This window comes from Gracilinanus agilis, chromosome 5, assembly GCF_016433145.1.
Source record: "Gracilinanus agilis isolate LMUSP501 chromosome 5, AgileGrace, whole genome shotgun sequence".
Lineage (NCBI taxonomy): Eukaryota > Metazoa > Chordata > Mammalia > Didelphimorphia > Didelphidae > Gracilinanus > Gracilinanus agilis.
This window is the reverse complement of record NC_058134.1, coordinates 292,557,506-292,574,423: the sequence shown is the minus strand read 5'-3', so window position 1 is coordinate 292,574,423 and position 16,918 is coordinate 292,557,506. Positions and strand designations below refer to the sequence as shown.

The 16,918-nt window shown below is 37.7% G+C and overlaps 1 protein-coding gene across 1 annotated transcript in view; it reads right to left on the bottom strand.

Moving 5' to 3' along the window:
- Positions 1-14,993, bottom strand: part of RACGAP1 (Rac GTPase activating protein 1) — a 32,090-nt gene extending 17,097 nt beyond the window's left edge. The window contains exons 1-2 of the mRNA XM_044678387.1: positions 14,909-14,993; positions 287-489 (exon numbers count right to left, since the gene is read on the bottom strand). Coding sequence (XP_044534322.1) covers positions 287-489; positions 14,909-14,993 — 288 coding nt within the window. The remainder of the gene's footprint in view (positions 1-286; positions 490-14,908) is intronic.
- Positions 14,994-16,918: the final 1,925 nt, after the last annotated feature.

The window sequence follows — 16,918 nt, the reverse complement described above, 5'->3', positions numbered from 1 at the left end:
GCAGCAGAGAATTGTGATGCAGAAAGACTCATAGTATACTCTCCTCTATTACAGTGACCAAGTAACTACAGAGATGGAAACAAACTGAAGAGGCATTTACAATGTTTGGAGCATATAAAAAGGATCGCCAACATCCCATGTCCAAGTATATAAATTGGAAATATTTGCAGAAAGCTTGAAGGCCTCCAGTGCAAAAGGTGACATTTCCAGCCCATCACAAAACACACTGGAAAGAATCCTGTCTTAGTTGCTACTAAAAGTTATAGTTTCAAGAAACAATACCCACCAACTTTTCGCAGTCAGCTTCCGCTCGTTGTCTCCGTTTGATCTCTACATCTACCTGATTTCGTGCATGTTTCAGTTTTACATCTAGAGCACTACGTTCTGTCTCTGCTTTCATCAAAAGATCCTTGTAGTTTCCCAGTTCGTGTTCTGTCCTTTGCCATTTCTTGCGAAACTCTTCAAAATTCTTTGCCAACTGGATAAATTCTGAGTAAAGAGGAAAATATCAATAATTCAGAGAGAATAAACAATTCCAATCGTTAGATTTATTCTAAATAAATCATTAAGAGACCAGCTGAACCATGAGTGAATCCAGCTGAAAACCACCTGGTTTCAAATGAAGCTTTTGGATTGATACTCTTTGCTCCAGATTCTCCCATGTATATATTTAAGGGCCTTACATATTTCAGAGGGAGAGGAGGTTCCTGCCTTGATAGGCCTCTTACTTTGGGTTTGGCCAGGGGCATCTGTTATAGAATAAGCTACTCATTAGTCACCGGGCTCAGATGTGACACTAAAGCTCCTGAACAGAATGCAATCAAAAGGAAATACCTCTGGGGCATCTGTCATATACCAGGACAGTTACAGCTATAAAACAAAAACAAATTCCTTTACAGTCATGCATTGCTGCACCAGGGAGACACTAAACAACAAATTCAAATGTAACTACTGTAATATGCTCCAGTAGATATAGATTATTATATATGTCTAGACCTGCAATTCCACTTAGCTAGATAATTATACAAATATTGATTTGAAAGTAAAGAGCCAATTTGCTTTAGTTGTTTAACACTGCCCTGAAGGATATGTAAACGTTCCAATTGCAAAGTTAAGAGAAGAAGATTCTATCTGATTTGGGCAAATCATGGACATGGAATCCATCTGAAAGCCTACAAGAAGGAACTGTCTTGGCCTAGGAGATGGCAAGTGTCTGTGTGGCAAAAAGACTAATGTATTACTTCCTAGTTATTTAACAGTTAAGAACTATTCATCTCTACTTCACTTGAAATGTTGCTTTAGAGCTAACCTCAAACCTACTTTTCTTAATTATTATCAGGATGAAAATTCAAGTATGCAATTATGGCATTGGTCAGCTTATCAATGTATAAAGTTTTATGGTTCAAATTAAGCCAAATTCATAGACAATTAGCATGTGCTTAGAAAGACTTTAAATTGAACTGAATTTGGAAGTATGGAAGTTTAGGTAGTATCAAAAAAAGTAGAAATGATACTCATTAATTGGGGAATGGCTTAGCAAATGGTGGTAGGCAAACTGTGGTACATGAATATAATGGATTATCACACCATAAGAAAAGGCAAAAAAATGAAGAAATCAAAGAAACTTGGGAAGATTTACATAAGCTAATGACAACAAAATCAAAGAAACTTGGGAAGATTTACATAAGCTAATGACAAGCAAAACCAAGAACAAAATGACCACAATAACAAAAAGGAAAATAATGCTAAGAGACATCAAAATTAATCAACATAAAGGACTAAGGATAAAACATAATTCCTTCCTCTCAGTAGAATAGAAGTGTGGAATAAAATATATTATTTGTGTTTGTCTGGCTTAATAATATTAATATTTCATTGTTATAAAGATTCTAGGATGATCATATTGAGTAAATCACTAGAAAGTGACAAAAATGAGAAAACAGGATCAAGAAACTTTCCCTAACTTTATTAGCATAAGGAAATTTTAATAGCTTTTACTTTAATACATTCATCTGAAAATATTTTACAAACTGTCAATGTAAAACCCAAAGCACCAAACTCAAGGAATTATCAGGTCAGCCTGGAACAGTGGATGAAGGGCTGACCTTGAAGTCAAAAAGGTTGGTCAGTCAGTCAATAAGCACGTTAAGCATTTATTATGTACCAAGCACTGTGCCAGATAAGTTCTGCAAGTTGGGAAAAAAAAAAGGGGGGGTCAGGGGGCTCTGCTCTCAAGGAAAAGACAAGATATAATCAATTAGGTACAAACCTATTTCAGAAGAATGGGTCGGGGAAAAGGGTAGGAAGTCCTGCCTCAGACGTGCACTAGCTGTGTGACCTTAAGTGCCAAGTCCATCTAACCTCAGCATGCTAGATGTCTCTCTAAGACTAAGTACATGTCAAACTGCATTAGTAAAAGGCATATCCTCACCTGGGTGTTCCCTGAACCAATGAAATCATAGGTTCAATCCCTATCTCTATCCATGCAATAAGAGAATAATTAATTAATGGGGACGTGTTATTATGACTTTCCTGAAGTTTATTTTTTATTTCAAATCAGTAATTCAGGTATGAGTAATTCCATCCACTGATGCATATTATAACATTTCTTTAAAAGTTGAGATGGCCGTTTCCCTGTGTTCTCTTTTTTGCTGCACCCAGAGTGTAAGGATCACAGTTCACCCACAGCATAGGTTCCATGAATAACTACAGAAGAGGAAGGGCTTCTTTCTCCTGCTCCTCCAAGGTTTCTCTCAGGCTGAGGTTTCTTTTTCTACTCTGTGTCATGTATACTTTTCACATGCCAAAGATCATCCCCATTGAACCAAGTGGCCATGGTGACCTTGGAGCCAGGACCACTGAAGGAATGTTCTAGCCAGCTAGCAGCTATAGGGCAGGAGATCTCTGAGAAGTGAGGGTCCCTGGGACTTTGGTCAGAAGAGAATTTTAGACTTGGAACTTAGCTCTATAATTATAAAACTGAGGAACTTCCAGATTAAGATGGTTGCAGAGTAGAAGCAGGGCACTTAACTCTCCTAACCGACCCATACAATGATACCTCAAAAGGACACAAAAACCAAATCCAGATGAATGAAGGGACCCCACAATAGGGCACAACATTGAAGGTACGTGGGATTTGGGCGTTTCCACACTAGAAGGAGGTGAAATAGTTCTCACTAAAATGCAAGCTGACCCCACCCCACCTACAGTCCCAGAGCCAGCTCACAAGAGTTAGAGCAAGCGTGGGACATTCACTAAGTTCTTGGCAGCTAACTGGGATCACCAGGACCTGCTCCTGAGAGCATCAAGACTCAAGACCCCAAGAGGCTAAAGAACTCGGACTTTGGGCGCGGACCTAGAGCGAAGGAGTGACAGACTGTGGAAACAGCTCACTTAGACTTGTAAAGGCGCCTCGGGCAGAGGAGCAAGCAAGGAGGCCACCAGCATGCTTGACCCTGAGAACATCTAGACTTGAGACCCCAGGAGCCTAAAGAGCACAGACCTTGGGCTCAAGGATAAAGCTGAGAGGGGTGGCACTGGGCTGTGACTCAGGCAAAAACTGCTCCACAGTTCTATACACAGAGAGCCTGCCTGCCTCTCCCAGACTTCTGACTGAGAAAGAAAAACCAGCATAATAATGGCAAGCAATGCCCAAGAACTAACCAAGAGAAAAAATAAGAGGGAAGTATAATTATAAAACTGAGTTCCCTTTCCCCAAAGATCAAGATGGTACATGGAGGAGTAGATGAATGGATTATGCCTCCTATGTTTTTAGACAGTAAGTTTTTATATTTATGAGTGAGGCTTTTTAAGTAAATATTCCTTTATAAAAGCTTTAAAAAAAATTGTGGTGACCTAAAATTTCACTCTGCCTCAGACAACCTGATGATGTACTTTATCAATGCTGGTGGTCCTCTGATAAATATATATGGCATAATCACTTAGGTTTGTATTCTATAGCCTTTCCAATTTAGGAGGAAATGTCAGAGTTTTTACTGGCCTATCCATTCAAGAACCCAGGATATTGTCCATGTTATAATGAGGTACTAAAAAAAATATCTCTTAGTGAAAGAAAATTTTGTTTGCTTTAAGGGAAAAGTTTTGAAAACTGACAACCAGGCTTTTGCAGCTATCAATGTAAAAGATTTATTAGATTTTTTGTTTTTTAAACCTTTACCTTCTGTTGTAGTAGCAATTCAAAGACAGAAAAGCAGCAAGGGCTAGACAATAGGGGTTAAGCGGCTTGCCCAGGGTCACACAGCTAGGAAGTCTCTGAATCCAAATTTGAACTCAGGTCCTTCTGAGTCCAGGTCTGGCACTTTATCCTTTGTGCAACCCAGCTGCCCTTGAACACAAAGTTTTAAAATCCTGTTTTGTTTTAGGATGAGAAAGATTAAACTAGACCTATAATTTCCTTAGTATAAGGAACTGCTGGTGAAAAAAGTCTGTCTTACTGGGAACAGCTAGATGGCCCAGTGGACAGAGAACCAGGTCTGAACACAGGAGGTTCAAATCTGGCCTCAGGCATTTTCTAGCTGTATGACTCTGGGCAAGTCACTTAAACCCAATTGCCAAGCCCTTGCTGCTCTTCTGCTTTGGAACTGATACTTAGTATTCATTCTAAGACAGAAAGTAAGAGATTAAAAAAAGTCTACCTACCAATGCAGGTAGGTTGGTATGTACTCTGCAATTTAAAGTCTTAAAGCAGAGGGATTCTTTTTTTTTTTTAAACTCTTACCTTCTGTCTTGGAGTCAATTGTGTATTGACTCCAAGGCAGAAGAGTGGTAAGGGCCAGGCAATGGGGGTCAAGTGACTTGCCCAGGGTCACACAGCTGGGAAGTGTCTGAAACCAAATTTGAACCTAGGACCTCCCATCTCTAGGCCTGGCTGCTCTCAATCCACTGAGTTATCCAGCTGCCCCCCAAGCAGAGGAATTCTTAACCTAAACTCTAAAAACTCCCAAGAATGCAGTGGATAGTTTTCAAGGAATTCTGTAAATCTAGATGCAGGGGGAAAAAAATTTTTATTTTCACAAATTCTATATGCAAGTTAGCATTTCTTTCAATTATGAATTTTTTAAAAAAGAAGGGTCCATAGAGACCCAGTCCAAGAGACTGCCAAAGAGGTCCACAACACAAAAAAAGATAACTCTCAGTTTAAAAGTTATTCGTGAGCACTAACAAAGAAAAAAAAAATCACAAAACCAGAATATGTGTCAGAAGTAGAACTTGCACCCAAGTCTTCCTAACTCCAAAGCCAAAACTTGAACAATTATACTACAGCTGTTTGTCTTGAATATTGTTATAAATGTTCTCCTTTAAAAGAAAAATTATAACAAAGTACTTGAACTTTAATAAAATATGACATTTTCAGTTAAAGTAACTGTTAATTTCAGTTAAGATAGTGAAAATTCAGTGAGAAGTCCATTTTCCCTATATGAATACCATCCAATATCTGTCAAAGGGCATAGAAAAATGAAAGAAAAAGAAATTGGGGGCAAGGCTGGGGGGAAGGGAGGAGAGTAGATGTTCTCTCATCTAATCCAAAATTTCCCCAAAAAAATGTCTAAAACTGGCGTGGGTAAAGGGAGTGTTGAAGGGAAGTCAGGGAGAACACAAGTAAACAAGTTCTCATAGGTTGTGACAAGAGGACAGGAAAGTGATCCCCAAAGAGACCTGAAGCCAGCCTATGCTCTAAGCTCAATGAACAGGCAGGGCTAGAAGCCAGATGCTAGCTCGAGCCTATCAGAACAAAAACCAGGAATAGAACACTGCACAGGGAGAGATGGCTGGCTTGCATCCCTCAGTGAACTTAGAGACACAGCAGGAGACAGGGCCAATTCAGAGCCTGTGCCCTAGCAGTGGGAGGATTGTGCAAGGAGGCCTGAGTGGAACCAGTGAAAATTCTAAATGTCTAAAAGCAGGGCTCTTAGGGCTACATAATTAAGGTTCATGCAAAAATAAAGATAAAGAGTGGTCAAAGTCAGAATCTGCAGGAGACCACCAGGAAATGGAGATAGAAACCAGCAATTGAGACAAAATGTGGAGTCTAATTCCAGAAAACCTATCCAGGGCACAGGAACAAACAAGGTCAACTGAACCCATCAAAGAGGTCTAGATGAGGCTGGCTCAAACACAAAGCTACAAATCATGGCCCGACACTGAAAATAAGAGACAATATCAACCACAATTCAAAAATGCTAAGGCTTAATAGCAGATCAAGAGGTAAAATCCAGAAGAAGGAAAACATACAACAATTCAATTCGATAAATAATTGTTAAACCCAGGCACTGTGTTAAGGGATACAAAAAAAAAGGCCAAAGATAAGACAACATGCAAACATGTATACAAAGCAAGCTATATACAGGATAAATGGGAAATAATTACAAGAAGGAAAGAAAGCACTGGAATTAAGAAGGGTTAGGAAAGGCTTCCCAAATAAAAGAAAGAATAAAAGAAAAATTAAAGGAAGCAAAGAATCAGACTGGAGGAGGCAGAGAGCATTCCAGGCATAGAGGTAGTCAAAGAAAATGTCTAGAGCTAAGAGACAGTCTTGTTCCTGGAACAACTAATGGATGGAAGAGTTCACCTGTCTGTAAATAAGGTGTAAGAAGACTAGAAAGTTAAAAAGGAGCTACATTATAATGGTTTGGGTTTTTTTAGCCCTTACTTTCCATCTCAGAATCAATACTATTTATTGGCTCCAAGGCAAAAGAATGGTAAGGGACCAGGCAAGGGGGTTAAATGATTTGCTCTGGGTCACACAGCTAGGAAGTATCTGAGGCCAGATTTAAACCCAGGATCTCTAAGCCTGGCTCTCAATCCACTGAGCCACCTACTACCACTTTATGAAGAGTTTTGAATGCCAAACAGAGCATTTTGTATTTGCTCCAGGAGACAATAGGAAGCCACTGGAGTTTACTGAATAAGGGAGTGACACGATCAGACCTTTATTTTAGGAAAATCACTTCAGAATGGACCAGAATGGGGAAAGGATTGGGACAGATAGAAGCACCAGCAAACTACTGCAATAATCCAGGTGTGAGATGATGAGGGCAATGCCAGAGGAGAGAAGGGGATGCATTTGAGAGCTGTTGCAAAGGTGAAACTGCAGACAATGGCAACAACTTAGATATGAAGGGTGTGAGACAAGTTATTAGCAGATCCTTAGAGGAAAAAAAAATAAGTCAAAAGGATACAAAAACAAGAGCTGATGGAAGAGATAACAGAAGAAAGAAATGAGATGAGTTTGGGAAAGGAATTTAAAGGAGATTAACTTAACTAAAGATGGAAAACCTTACCCAAGTATGTCTCCCTGAAAAAAGAAAAGAACAATCAGAACTCAATTATTCAGTGAGGCAGCAAAAAAAAAGTACTAAAACAAAGTCAAAAAATTAAGTGCAAAAAATAAAAGAAAATGTAAGGTAAAAAAACAACTGACCTGGAAAATAGGTCAAAGAGAGAAAGAACCATCAGATTTAAAAAAAAAAAACCCAACCAAACATGAGCACACTTCAAGAAATCAAAGAAAAATTTTCAGATATAGTAAACCAGAGGGCAGAATTAAAAAAGAAACTGCAAAAGGAAAATTCCCAAGGAGTGTCATATTTAAAATCTAGAGCTTCCACTTCAAAAAGAAAAAATACTTAAAGCAGCCAGAAAGAAAAAGTTCAAGTGCCAAGAAACAATAGTTAGGATCATAAAGATCTGGTACCCAAAAGAGAGAAAATCTTAGAATGTGGCAATACAATTCCCTGCAAAACTACAAGGGAAAAACATGGATTTTTAAGCTGGGTGTGTGATATATCCCTATAGCCCCTTGCTGCTTGAGAAACTAGGGATAGTAGACTGCTTGAGGTTGATTAGATCTGAGCTACAGTAGGGCTAAAGCATATCAAGTATCCACACTAAATCCCCCACAACATGGAAAGCCTTTGGGCAGAATAAAAAGCTAAGTGAATTTTTGCTAACCTTCAAAGGAAAATTTACTCTAATTTTACATGATTTTTTTTTTTCAAAAAAAAAAAAAGGCGAGGGATGAGGGATGGACGCAGATCCTACCAAACACTTATGAAACAGATACAATAATGATACTTAAACCAGAGAGCTAAAACAAAGAACTATTTATATAGACCTGTATTTCTCATTGATCAATGCAAAATTATTGAATGACATATTAGCAAAGAGGTCACAGAAACATATCAATAAAATTTTACACTACGACCAGGTTGAATATAGTTTTGTTTCAATATAAGAAAACTGTTAACGCAGATATTATTTAATAACCAAAATAATGAAAATCATATGGTTATATCAATATAAAAAAAAAGGTTTTTACAAAATACATATATACTTATACTTTAAAAACACTAGAAAGCATAAGATCTTTTCCATAAATAGTAAACAATTCATCTAAAACTAAGAATAAACATCTAGAGTGCAAAAACACTAGAGATCTTTCCCATGTGATCAGCAGTAAAGGGTCAAGTATTATCACTACAATTTTCTAAGCAACAAAACAAAAAGACAAAAAACTGAGGAAATAGCAATAGGTATAGAGACAATTATTGATTTTTGCAGCTGATATGGTCTGCTGAGAGAATCCTAGAGATTAATCTAAAAAATTCAAAGGAGCAATTTCAAGAATAATGGTATATTAAATAAATCCACAAATCACCAATCTTTCTGTATGTACATTATGAACAAAATCCAGCAGAAAATCAAGTCAAAGGAACTTTTGCTTCAATAAAGATATAAATGGGTGTGGGTTTGTTTCAGCAAACTAAGGTAGTTCTAGTTTTTAGTTCAGGGTAATCATTTGTTGAAGAGCAATAAAAATTACAAAATATGAGAAAGTATTTGCATCAATGAAGAGATATTGATATAGCTGAGATCCCAAATCTCGGTATTCAGGACAAACATTCACAGACCTTCATAATCAACATTCACCTCCCAATGCTCATACGTTCTGCTCTGGTTCCTTACTTTTCCCTAAATAAGCCATAATTCACTCAGATTTCCAGACCTGTGCTCACATTGTGCTCTTTCCAACCCTCCCTATAAAAACTTACCTATACAAATCTTACCCATAATATGAAGATATTATTAAATAAGGATTTTCAAATCATACCTCTTCCACAAAAACTCCTGCTAAATAAGAATCCCTCCACTCTTCCCGTTGTGAAGTCTTTCCTGATTCTCAAGCTTTCCTCCCAAAATTATATTAACCCACAAGGTATATACCTATATACATATATATTTCCTCTCAAAAGACTGAAAGTTCCTTGAGAGCAAAGATTCTTTTACTTTTGTGAGGGAACTGGTGACACACTGGAAAGAATACTAGACCTGAAGTCAGAAGACCTCTGTTCAAATCCAGCCTCAAGACATTTAACTAGCTATGTGATCCTGGGCTTGCACACTTATAAACTCTATCCAAGTTTCCCCACTTGTAAAATAAAGATAATAATAGCAGCCACCTGACAAGGTTGTTGTGAGGGATCAAAAGTGATATTGTTTTGCTTTTTAAGTGCTTAGCTGTGCTTGGCCCCTAGTATACTATATAAATATAAATGCTTATTCCCTTCATCGAAGTCCTTCCTTCCCTTTCCTTTTTTCTTTTTGTCTTAGTTCTAAGTACCTAGAACAGTGCCTGCCTGTCCATAACAGATGCTTAAATGTTGAGTGACTTCTAGCATGTAACTCATAGTTAGGGACTTGTATTATTCTCTAATTGTTTTGTGTGTGTTTAAGTCTTGCTTTTCCTAACCACAAAAACTTTCTGAGGACAGGGAACATGTCGCATACTTTTTCTGTGCATTCCACAGTATCTTGTATCTTATTGACACACTGAGCTTAACAGATACTTGATGAACTAAACTCCCTGTAAAAGGGAGTTCATAGATTCTCAATCTCTGGGGTTCCTTCCAAATTTATCTTGTTTAATGCCCTCATTTTAGAGATGAAGAAACCAAGGCCTAGATGGACTTGCCAAAGATTACATAGCTAGTAAGTAGCAGAACAGGGATTTAAACACAGATCTCCTGCCTAATTTAATGTTCATTTTACTGGAGTTTGAGAAATGGCTAATAGAGTCAAGGGAATGTCTAAGTATAAGGGAACATTGAGATAGTACTTAGATTGTAAGCTCCTTGAGTAGAGGGACTGTCTTTTGCCTCTTGTTTTATTCCCAATGTTTAGCACACTTCCTGGCACATTATAGGCACTTAATAAATGTCTGACTGATCGATAGTATTGATCTTGCCAAAATTTTAGAGTAAGAAGACTATCACAAGACACTATGCAGACACAAAACACTGCTAGGTATACCTCAACTCAATAATTCTTCCCAAAAGTTTAACATCTTTAATTCTATGGATTTTTTTCTGGGAGAATATAATTCTAGGATCACAGCCTTAGAGCTAGCCAAGACCTTAGAGCTTCAGCAAGTCCATCCCTCATTTCAGAGAAGATAAAAGGGGCCAGAGAGGTTAATTAACTTGTCCAAGAAACTACAGCTAGTGCCTGAGACAAGGTAAAAACCACAATCTCCCTGATTTCAAGTCAAACATTCTAGCCACTACCTAAAATATCAAGACAGAATTTGTTTTTAAAAAAATACATTTAGGGGCAGCTGGGTAGTTCAGTGAATTGAGAGCCAGGCCTAGAGACAGGAGGTCCTAGGCTCAAATCTGGTTTCAGACACTTCCCAGCTGTGTGACCCTGGGCAAGTCACTTAATCCCCATTCCTAGCCCTTACCACTCTTCTGCCTTGGAGCCAAGACAGAAGTAAGGGTTTAAAAAAAAATCCATTTAAAGCAACTTTAATTTATGTAATTAATACAAACATTCAAAAACAAAGGCTGTTTCTAAAGACAAACTAAAGCATTTATTTCCAAAGTGTTTTTATAACTAGAACCTTGGAAAAGCAAATAAAGTCTTTCTGTCTAATATCTAGACCTTAGAAAAGAAAACAAGGCCATTTTTACAGACTTGGAAATTGAGAAACAGAAAAAGAAAAAATACACAAGTCAGTATCAACCCAAAACTTATCACATAGGCCACCCTTCACTCTTCCTTCTCTCTCAGGTGCTATGATAGTAACCAAGATCTATTTTTTAAATGTTATTGATGTTTGGTTTTATGTTGTCTAAATTTCCCCCATGCCACTTCTTTCACAGAACCATCCCATTTTTTAAAAAAAGAAATTTATGAGGAAGAAAAACCAGTAAAAATAATACATTAAAAAAAGAGAATATATACTATGTGACATACCTATGGACTTCTTACTTTTTTGAGGCCATGTTTATAATTTTGCAATATTCACTTTCACTTGTTTTGTGATGGCTGTTGCTTACATTTACAGTATAAGCATTTTGCATAATTTTTTCAGCCATGCTTACTTCCCTCTGAATCAGTTCATTAAAGCATTGCCATATCATCTTGGTATTCTTCATATTCATGATTTCTTAACAGTACAGTAATATTCCATTTCATCCTCCAGTCACTCTCCAATCAACAACCATTTACTTTGTTTCTAGTCTTTGCTACCACAAAAAGTGCTATCAATACTTTAATTGCATGGATGTAGTGCTTTCCTCTTTACTAATCCTTGTACCAATTACACTCTAAAATCAAACTTACATTTGCTCCTTCCCATTCCACCCCCACCATCATGGCTCATTTAAGGGCCTCATGACCATTTCCTGAAAAGCAATAGTTCCCAAGTTCTACTTGATTTTCTCCCTCCTTCAAAGCATCCAAAACACCACTGGCAGAACTATAGATGGAATTATATTTTTCTACTGCTCAAAAACCTTCAAATGCTCCCTAGTAACCAAGTGCTCTCACTCTCCTTAACAATCCCTGAGTCTTGTGAAAGAAATGGCACAAGGAGGAAACAACAAGACTCCAGGTTACAATGCAAAGACTCAGCAGTCCAGAGTGACCTCAAGGCTCACTCCCATAGGAAGTGCCAAAAATATGTGACACTGGGTTTTGGATACCTGGTAAATTTGGATATGTTTGCATTTTTATATCTTTGTCTCTTTTCTTTTTGAGTAAAATTCCCACCTTCTCAAGAACAAATGACAATTGCTGAGAAAATGGAAAACGGAATGAACGAGAGCTAGAATAGCATCTTACGCCTCATACTCCAAAATCAGGTCAAAATAGATGTGCAACTATAGTATAAAGGTGATACCTTTAAAAAGTCAACAGATCAAATCAAATCTCTTTCATAGGCCAGATAAGAATTTTTAACAAAAAACAAAAGATAAAATAGACGTACATGAAAGTAAAAAGCTTTGGCTTAAACAAATCAACCAGAATAAGAGAAGCAATCAATTGGGAAGAAAAAATAACTGTGTAAGATATCTTTGAAACAAGTCTGATATCCATCCATCCATAATATATAAGGAATTCAAACAAATCTTTAAGACCAAGAGTCATTCTCTAACAAGAAAGTAATCAAAGGATAAAAACAGTTCTCAAAAGAATAGGACAGGTAAGTAGCTCAGGGGATAGAGAGCCAGGCCTGGAGACTGGGAGGTCCTGGGTTCAGTCTGACCTCAGACAATTTCAAATCTTGGCTATGAGACTCTGCATAAGTCACTTAACTCCAATTTCCTAGGATTCTTCTGCTTGGAATTGATACTTAGTACTGATTTTAAAGCAGAAGGTAAGGGTTTAAAAATAAAAAAAAATTTTTAAATAACTAGTAGCACTTAACAACCATATGAAAGCTTCATATCACTAATAACAAAAGAAAACTACAAATACAGAAAGACAGCCTGGGGGAGTAGATGCAGCACCCATCTCAATGTTAGGTCATGTCCCATATCACAAGCATGTCACATAACCTCTTAGTACTTTTTTTCTTTGCCATATGATGTAACTTTTATGTATTTGCTATATATGGCCTTACCATAATTCTTAATAAAACTTTTTTCTTCAAATTTGGGTAGAAGATAAAATCAATTTATGTGTCTAGGTCTGCCATAGTTGCAGAGAATTACCTCCTCATGGCTTCCCATCTATATACTTCTCCATGTCCTCTGGGTCTTTTATTGTCTTAAGGGTAACCATGTAGCCCTCAGGCAGTTCACCCTGATTCTTTTTGATCATACATATTTTTAATGACTTTTATGCCATTTTTCAGATACTTCACTGGAAATGTATTCTAGTTGGCTTGTACTCATTTTGTGTCTTTCCATTATAATCTGAGTGATCTGTGACTTTGATTCTTCTGAGATTTTGGCATTGCATGATTCATAAACATATAGAATCACTAGAAAAATATAAATATTAGAGGTTTCAAGCTACATTGATAGAGGAGTTCTCTCACGCTAATGAATTACAGGTCCAAACCAGCACATATGCTTATGAAGTTTCCATACCTAGCAAATGAGCAATGATGAAAGATGGGATTGTCTGCTTTGGACAGGCTGTAGAAAGACAAGCACACCCAGTGCACCATTGGTGGAATTATAAAGGAGCCCACCTTTTTGGAATGCAATATGAAATCATGAGATCCCACTGCTAAGCATATACGAAAGGCAAAAAACTAGAAACAATGTAGTTACTCACTGATAGGAAATAGCTAAACAAATTATGCCACCTAAATGATGGACGATTACTGTGTTATAAGGAACAATTAACCTGAACATTTCAGGGAAGCATGTGAAGACTTACATAAACTGATAAAAAGCAAAGCAGCAGAACCAGAAAAACAATATGCACAATAATTACAATGCAAATGGAAACAATAACAATACCCTGAATGCATTTATAATGACCAAGCTTGACTGATGAAGAGATGAGAAATGTACCTCCCTCTCTTCTTTGTAGGAGGCTGGATAGGAAAAACTATGGGTATGAAATATCATATGCAATGTCAAATTTTATTGCTGAACTGCTTTCTCTCCCCTTTCTTTTTTACTATTTATAATAAGGGTGGCTTGCTGGATAGGAAAAGGAAGAAATGGTTTATTAGGAAATGAAGGTGAAATTTTAAAAACTGTTTTAAAATAGAAAAATTCCAACCTTATCTTGGCTAACCTAAGGGAAAAAAGAAATCTGTCTGTGCTTAGGCCAGAAAAGAGGGATTCAGAGCATACTCTAGGAAAAGTATGGTTGTTTACAAAAGCCTGGAAAAGAAATTAGAGATGGGTTATTTAAAAGGTGGAAGCTGAGTATACTGTTTTTCTTACCCTTGCCTGTTGTACTCAACAAAACTATGGGGTACTTGAGTATGTTGCTGTAAAGCACCACTTACAAAATTAGGTACTGTTGGAATAATGGGGGTAAGGGGTGTTGTTAAGCTAAAAAGTAGTAAAACAGAGAAGATAATGAAAGCATATGGCTTATTTAAGGGCAATTTCCATATACTGCATTAATGCTATTGGGCCTTTATTCCTTTCTTATTAATCTATGTCCTCTTCCTCTTACCATCCTCTAAAGACATTCCCAGACCCACTGAGACAAAGAAACTAACCTCTCCTTTTTCTCAAAGGCAAATCCTATCACATTATCTTTGTAAGTAGAAGTATTGTATGGATAAGTCCAAGAAGAAAGATTAGAGATAGACTACTCTAAAACTCTAAGCAGAAAGCATCCTTCCTAGAAATTCTATAGGTCTTCCTCAATCCATATTGTGAATGCAGAACTAGCAATTTAAACCAAGACCTTAGCAGAACTGAACTTTGAAAGCAAAGGTTGCAAAGAATGCAAAGCTTTGAATAAGCACATTCTTGTTAAGCTTTAAACGTGGGGGAAAGGAAAAAAATCTAGTTCTTTTAGGCTACTCTATTAAAAACTGTTCTAAGACTGGAACATACTTCAGCTCTGTCAAAAACCAATTCTAAAAATCTGTTTTCCTCTTTACACAGACCAGCTCAGAATGACTTACGGAGTTCATTTCCTTCATTGAGAATCTCAGCCTGGCGTACAATCTGCTCAAACAGATTCCGCAGATTCAGCATCGCAGTCTCCATCTCTCTGCCAAGAAATAAAAAATATGTTAGAGGTCTCGCCTCCTTCTCAGACATGAGATTCAATGGTACTCCTGGATATCCTCAAATGATTCAAACATCTAGATATGCCAACTGAAGTCAATACCACAAGAATCCCAGGAACACAACTGGCACTTTATGTGCTCCTTACTACATAAGGACAAAACTAGAAGTACTCACAGCAAAAATGATAAATGTGGAGGGGGGAAAAAAAAATCAGAGAAACTCAGTTTTCCCTATATAAACTATATCAAAGAATGAAAAAGAGTACTAGACTGAATAATGATCAATAAATCCAAAAGGAAATAAAAAATGCCTTCATCCAGCCCAAGACTACAGGGTCAATCACAAATCTGCATTCAGGTATTCAAAGAGGAAGTCCACCAGAGAAGCCCACATAAATATGCCTGCCCTCTGACCAAAAGCCTTCTAAAGGTAGCTACAAAGCTATTTGGGGTAGAACAGTGAGGAGAGAAGTCCTGAAGCCAATAGTCCTCTGATAGAGGATGCACCAAGGGAGGCCCTAAAACTGTAGGATTTTGATCCAGGAAATGGGAGGAGGGTTGAAAGCTGCCAGTGCTCTGAACAGTCACACCAAGGTGGGAACCAGCAGCAAAAACCTGGAAAGTGAGGCCTGACCATCCCATCTGAGAGGAGAGGGGAGGGGAAGGGAAGGATGGTGTGGGGGGCTGTGCAACACCTAGCCCCCAGAACAAAGCCTAAATAAGGAACTGAGGCTAGAGAAGTAACTTAACAGGAGTCACCAAACACACTAGAGAAATATTATGGGTCCAAAGTAAATCAGTATTTATTAAGTGTTTATTAAATTGCCAGGGCACTGTACTAAGAACTTTAAAAAAAAAAAAAAAAGCAAAATACAATCCTTGCCCTACATACAAGATATAGCCAGAGTAGATGTAAAATAATCTAGGAAAGAAAGCATTAGTAGCTAGGAAAGCTAGCAGAAGTCCTGCTACGGGTGGTGGGATTTTGAGCTGTGTCTTAAAGGAAGTCAGAAACTAAAAGGCAGAATATTCTAGACATGGTGGGTAGGAAGTAGTCAGTATAAAAGTACTCTTATTCACCCACATATGCAATACATAGACAACTTAGTATTACCTTATAACTTCTCCCTATTACTTCCCCTTCCCTCTATTTACACAGCTACCACCCTATTACAGGGCTTCATCATCTCTTAACTACTGCAATAACCTTTCAATTGGTCTCCATCAAGTCTCTTTTCTACTTTTTCTTCCATTCAAATGCTAAAGCAATTTTCCTAAAGAGTAGGTCTGATGTCAACCCCTCCCTTACTCAATACACTCCAGTGGCTCCCTATCACCTCCAAGAAAAAAATTCAAAAACATTTAAAGTTCCTCATAACTTGGTCCCTTCTACACTTCCAGTCTTCTTTAAAAATCCTTACCTTTGGGTCGGGGTGGACATGATTGGGGATGTAGACTCGAAACTACCACACCAAGGCAACTATCAACAATTTGGAAATAGGTTTTGATCAATGACACATGATAAAACCAGTGGAAATGTGCGTCTGCCATGGGTGGGGGGTGCGGGGGGTGAAGGGGAAAGTAGGAGCATGAATCATGTAACCATGTTAAAAACGAATATTAATAAATGTTTTTTAAAAAAAAATCCTTACCTTTCATCTTAGAAGGTTCCAAAGCAGAAGAGCAGTAAGGGCTAGGCAAATGAGGTTAAGTGACTTGCCCAAGGTCACAAAGCTAGCAAGTATCCAAGACTAGATTTTAATCCAGGACCTCTTGTCTCCAGACCTGGCTCTCTATCCACTGAGTCACCTAGCAGCCCCTCTTCCAGACTTTAATACTCTATTTCCACCACTCACTCTACAATCAAGCCACACTGACCTACTACTTGCTGTTCCTTGAATA